A 6,110-nucleotide genomic window follows, 5' to 3' on the forward strand; every position below is an offset into this window, starting at 1 on the left:
CTAGGGCCACGCGTGCTATTCCGTATTAGACTTTGACCATTTAGTATGAAAAACGGGAGACCTTCCTGAATTTATATCGATCAGTTTGGCATCAGTTTTGACAGATGTCCACGGTTGGTTACAATGGCATCTGAAATAACTACATTTACATTTTACATGTATTTGCTCCACGTATCCTTTTTTTTTAATAGGGCGGCATTGCGTCAGCCCGTGAAAACATCTTTTCATAGCACATGCGTTTTCATCGGTCTGGGAACAAGATAAGGAGATATCACAAGTTCCTGGATGTCTGCGCTAACCTGCACAACCAAAAAACCTTATGTTATAAACTCATAATTAAAAAAAAATAATTTGGTAAACATTTCAAGTTTGATATCTCAGGCGGTTTTCGATGGTAGAAGCCAGACTTCGTTTCATTTTACTTCTATTTTCTGCAATCTCACTGCTTTATGAATTAGATCCAAATGTATGATGATTGCTGGTTTGTTTGTTTTTTATTTCAGACGATATAGTCGTCATGAACGGCGGGCAGGGAACAGTGGAGAAAATAGGAACGCCGAATGCTGCATCTTGAGAAACGCCTCCAATGTCAGCTAAGAGTAGCTTGGACCACATCAGCACTCCTACTTGAAAATTCACGCATAACTAAGACAATTATGGAACTTTTACAAAAACGTGTTTATTTTACCGTGACACAGTGATTTAAAACAAAGGCAAAGTAATGACAAGTTTAGGTAATAGGAAATTAAATTAAAAGCAATACGAAAATGTGCAAGTTTGTCTGTGAAATGCGACATTCCATTCATATTATAAACTTTATAAAATGAACCAAAAATTATATTACAAGTATTTATAGTTGTCTCAGCTTTTTCCATTTTCTGATAATGAAACAACTATAATCTGGTTAGCTGAAGTAACAAAGGGTTATTCAGTTTCAACCTTGAGAGTAAGCATATAATGTCATTGAGGTTTATACTGAGTTTGATTTAAGTCAAACAATGTTACACCGCCTAGTTGTGTCGTCTGATAAACGTTTTTCATTGGAGGTAGCAGTAGCACCAGTCCTTCTGATTTAAGGCGTGTGATCGCACCCCCACACCATCGCACACCTAAAAGCTTCCCGTGAAGTGTGAATAATTGCACTCCTGAATTTCCCTGGACCACAGATCACACACCTAGAAAACCACACGCCTAGAAAAAAACACACACCTAGAAAAATCCTGGTGTGCCTTTTCCACACGCCTGTGATTTTCAAATCAGAAGGACTGTAGCACACGCTAAGTGCATAACTATGGTTTATGATTGATTACCAATTACAATAAGCGAGATCCAGTCTGATCTTGGTTTTGGAAACTTATCAAATGGGATAATGTGTTTAAAAATTGACAAAGACCATCTTAAAAATCATATTATATTCCTTTCCATCTTTTTAAGCCTTCTGATTCAAAAACAAATCATAAAGTGGCAGGGTTATGTTCTCAGTTATGAAGGCTAACTATTCTTTTAGCATCACATGTAAGTTGGGGTTGCTCATAATAATAAAACTTTTTCATAAACTGGCTGATGATTTAGATTAACCAAGAAAAACAAAATTCTGCAATACCTTGACTGCATAATTTGAATTTAAAACCATGTATGCACTTCAATTTTGGTGGTTGTAATTGGATCTGAATCAGCCATTTTTCGGTTATAAAGTTAATAAATAATTTGACATCCAGATGTTTTCTGTGGTATCTTGGTTTTGTTACTGGATAGTACTGGCTAAAACTGCACAGGGGCATTATTTAAAAAAAGAAAAGAATACAGAACAAAGAAAGGGAATATCTCCAAAATCTAGAAGGACAGAAAACTTCTCTAAACTTGTCATAACTTTACGACATGACTGACTACATAATGTGCTAATACAACTCACTGTTAAAAGTATTAAAAAAGTCAAGCTCATCTCCTCCCACGGCCACGCCCTCTTGCTCGACCACGCCCTCCTCTGCCACGCCCACCTCTACCTCGACCAACAGCTGAAACGTGGAGGAAAAGTTGGAATATTAGCAAGAAGTTCAATTGAAAAAACAGCAATATATGTCACTTGAAAAAACTTGTTTGTTAGAAGGATAAGAATGGAGTCACTCGTTCATTTTGCAAAATCCTCACTCTTCAGTGATTTCACTAAAACTGGAAACACACAAAAACACGGAAGGCATAACACAGTGATAACTGCCCTTCTTTGCACCACCAATGAACTTCTTTATGGGTGAACTTGACATCTTATACCCTTAACGACTATGGCACCTTATAAGGCAAACAAGATCATGTTTTTCTTAATGTTACTGTAAAGTTCCCTTTTTTGTGCCAACAAACAAGTTTCATGCTCATATTTCACAAGAAAAACATAATTTAATATCTCAAAGTCTTCAGTTCATAGCATTTTTAATTGCATTTTATTTACCAAAGGCAAAACTTTGTAGATGTTGTCATTCAATAGAAAAGTGACAAATTGGACAAACCACTTTGAAACTGGCATTCTATTTGAAAAACGGAGTTAATATTTCTTACAAATTGTGTCATTTCCAAGTTCAATTTCTAGCTAATGAAAATTCTGATGGAACTGCTTGACAGAAAAATGAAGTCAACCCATTTTTAACTTGCATCATCTACAGAACATTACAAAACGCATGCAAAACACAATTTCACACCAAAATGGCTAGAAATGGCATGAAGCGTGTATCTCCAGCAGAGACATATTTGAACTGGAATATCCTTGGCTCTGGATTTTGTAGAGTCACTAATTGACCAACTTCCCACAAACATACCTGCTTCCTTCTTCTTAGCTTTGGCCTTGGGTGTGTTGTCAATCAGCAGCGTGTCTAGCGGAAGACTCTCTGGGAGGATGAAGTAGCGGATGTTGTTGCCTCGTATGCTCAAGGAGTCCAGTTGAACAGGGTCCCTGTTCTTAATCGTCATCTTCACTGACTTCAGATGTGTGTTCATGCTGACGTCAACCCCTGAAAGTGGTCATAAAATTTACAGTAATTTTTTTTTATCACAAAGCTTCTTGTTAAGATTCGATTCATCTAACAAGTAACATGCTTGATTTCTTGCTTTAGATATTGGTTAGGCATCAAGGTATGGATTTCTCTGATGCCAACAGACCTGCATCATGTTTATGTCACGCTTTCGTTACGTGTGCATTTTCTTATGGGAGCTTGTAGCTCTTGTCCCCCTGGCTCTCATAGGAAAGTGCACATGTAAACAAAGTGTGATGTCATGATGATCCCGGTCTGTGAGTTGCAATGCCAAATTTTTGAATTTACTTTTATTCAACATTACTCAACAAAATATAGGCTATGCAACCAAACACCAAGAAGTGTTGATAAAGATGTATATTTGTGGAAACCAGTTCTAGCTTCATAACACAACCGGACCAAACGTTTCTGCCTTGTTATTTGAAGCAAAGGGATTGCCGTTGTCTTTGCAGAATTTGACGCTAGTTAAAGAAATGTGTAAAATATTCAAACTACCTGTGACTGTTCCGTGTACTTGTGTACCATTCTTCAATTCGATGGTTACCGTCTCATGACTAAGTTTCATCAAAAACCTGTGAATTTGGTAGGGTATGGAAGGAAAGTTACAAATTGATTATTCAATTGGCAATGTATCAAAGGAAATTTATGTAATAAAACAGATAGGCCCTAATTCAACAAAGACCATTTTTTTTTATTGATTTAACAAGCAGACAAGTAGGCTAAACAACATTTATTTGGGAGATTTGCTGCAACCTGACGCCCCTTTTTTCTTCATATATCATCTCAATGAAAGTCGACTACTGCAAAAATGTTGATAAGACATGAATCTGGGACTGAAAAACATTTCCATTATTCCAATTTTGATGGAAATAGGGCCTACTGTCTAAATTTTCTCGACTCTCCACTGCTCGAAGTCCAACTACTGAACTAGACTTTGTAGCCTACACAATTTTGTAAGTGGCGCCATCATGGTCATGTCAAGTTGCAACTTTCTTCCTTTATTTGAATTAAAACTTATATAACAAGACACAACATTAAAAGCATGCATGATATTTCAATTCCAACATTGTCCAGATTAAAGCAACAACATTGTAATTATTTTGATTTTTTTCACGTAATTGGTTAAGTAACGTTAACGAACAAATATGTAACTCACCTCACTAGCTTCATCTTCACTGAGCAGCGATGCTGGTATGCCTTGCTTTCAGACTTTTACGAATAGTATCCGCTAAACGGCAGTAATATCACACAATTCTTTCAACAAGATTTAGGTTTACGATTGATCATATTAAACGAAAGTTTGAGTTATTTGCTTCTCAAACAAAACGTCCAACTTACGCGGCGGCGTGTTTTGATCACTGGTACTATCAGTCACCGATCCAGCGATCCTGTTCAAATGTAGTGCATTTACTGCTCAGGCTGTCGGCGATCAGTGAATGAATTTCACAACCTCGTTCTCTAAACTCGGTTCGTACTGCACCAAACCATGGGAGATGTATAAACTGAGCTGAACAATTAAATTATTCATGATTTCGGTTTCGTTGAAAGGTTTACATAATAGTTTGCCTTTGTTTATTCATTTTTTAAAAACAATAATTCACTTTTTTAAACTTCATACGCCAAATATGCGAATAACTGTAATTAGTATTCTTTCTCAGCCCTTAAAAAAGCGCGACTCTGCAAAATACATGCACATGTATTATGATTTTTTTATACTATTTAAAACTGAGAATTTTCAAACCCTTAGAAAAAAAATGCGGTTCTTTGGGGTTTTTTTTTTTTTTTGGGGGGGGGGGGGGCATATGGCCCCCATGCAGTAGCGTAGCCAGGAATTTTTCAGTGGGGGGGGGGGGGGGGCCGCTGGGGGGGGGCTGGAACATTTCATGGGGGGCGTCATGTAGATCAATGAAAATTTTTTTAGAAACTCAAAATCTCAGTGGGGGGGGGGGGACTGGGGGGGGGCGACCCCCCCCCCCCCCCCCCGAGGCTACGCCACTGATGTCCCCCCCCCCCCCTTTTGATCCCAGAATTAAAGTTCGTGCTCTTGAAAAAAATGGATCTTTTTTGTCCAAATGAACACTCAATTTGTGTGTTTTAACGAGAGAAAAAAAAACTTTATTCCGATTTTGGGCGCCTGCAACCCTTTGAAAGGGCTTTATGTGCACAAAATGAACCCGCCCTGCTGGGGTCAAATTATTGTCTGGCAGCCAATCATTCGATTTTTGGGAAGAAACAATTCGATAACTGAACGAAGGCAGATCAAATAATTCACATTTTGCAAAGAAATAATTTAACAACTAAACATAGGCGGATTTGTCCGTTCGAATGTCTTATTCAAAGGTAAATAAATTTGTATTGCTAGGAAACACATATTATGTAGCATGATATGCGACAGAGGAATCCCCCCTCTTTTGTATTGGTCATTGGGTTACCAGAACCTCAAGAATTCTTTTGAGATATGTAGGGGGAATGTGTTAGGTAACAATAGTCTAGGTGTGCATAGGGTATAGGGAGATGGGGGGGGGGGTACCCCTGTCACAAATCGTGCTGGGTATAAGGAAAGTAGCAATTGAAATATATTTATTTTTTAATTTGAAACTCGAAAATAGCATGGGAAATGAATCCCGGGGGTTTCAGGCTGTTTGAGATTGCCACAAACACTAACACGATTATTTTTTTTTATCCCAGATGGAAATTTTGCAATTGTCTATTTTAGAACTTTTTTTCTGCTTGGAGTATTAAAACAAGAGGCAGTAAAGAGTAAGGCCAAATAAAAAAACAAACATGTTTAGCGTCCCCGCCCGCTTCCTTTTTGGAGGCCCCCTCCTTTTTTTTCTTAAACCGAAAAAAATGATAAATTTTTAACAGTGACATCATTTTGGCATCTCTGTCTATTGTATTTAGCCCACATAAAGCTAGTATGTCATTTCCTGAGTTCAACGGCGGCCATTTAAAAATAAACTGTCGGCAATCATAAAAATCAGCCCGGTTGGACGGCCCATTTTTGAGGAAAAATAAAAAGGGCCTCCCGCTTCCTTTTTTTCAAAAAGGCAGGACGCTCAACATGTTTTTTTTATTTGTCCTAACTGC

General features: G+C 37.8%; 2 protein-coding genes across 2 annotated transcripts in view; one reads left to right on the forward strand and one right to left on the reverse strand.

Moving 5' to 3' along the window:
- Positions 1-1,793, forward strand: part of LOC119737774 (uncharacterized phosphotransferase YvkC-like) — a 32,170-nt gene extending 30,377 nt beyond the window's left edge. The window contains 1 exon segment of the mRNA XM_038212369.1: positions 504-1,793. Within this exon segment, the coding sequence (XP_038068297.1) occupies positions 504-574 (71 nt within the window). The 3' untranslated portion in view covers positions 575-1,793.
- Positions 660-4,406, reverse strand: LOC119737776 (small nuclear ribonucleoprotein Sm D1-like). The gene is made up of 4 exons (XM_038212371.1): positions 4,177-4,406; positions 3,516-3,592; positions 2,808-2,999; positions 660-2,015 (listed from the first exon to the last, which is right to left on the reverse strand). Exons 1-4 carry the CDS (start codon positions 4,188-4,190, stop codon positions 1,939-1,941), a joined length of 360 nt encoding a protein of 119 aa, XP_038068299.1. The 5' UTR covers positions 4,191-4,406; the 3' UTR covers positions 660-1,938.
- Positions 4,407-6,110: the final 1,704 nt, after the last annotated feature.

This window comes from Patiria miniata, unplaced genomic scaffold, assembly GCF_015706575.1.
Source record: "Patiria miniata isolate m_02_andy unplaced genomic scaffold, ASM1570657v1 HiC_scaffold_3, whole genome shotgun sequence".
NCBI classification, from domain to species: Eukaryota; Metazoa; Echinodermata; class Asteroidea; order Valvatida; family Asterinidae; genus Patiria; species Patiria miniata.

What these genes read in the sequence shown, in the direction of transcription:
- LOC119737776 (XM_038212371.1), bottom strand. An exon ending in AGTACACGGAACAGTCACAG is followed by an intron (nt 3,000 to 3,515) that starts GTAGTTTGAATA and finishes GACCACTTTCAG; the next exon opens with GGGTTGACGTCAGCATGAAC. An exon ending in AGCTAAGAAGAAGGAAGCAG is followed by an intron (nt 2,016 to 2,807) that starts GTATGTTTGTGG and finishes TCCACGTTTCAG; the next exon opens with CTGTTGGTCGAGGTAGAGGT.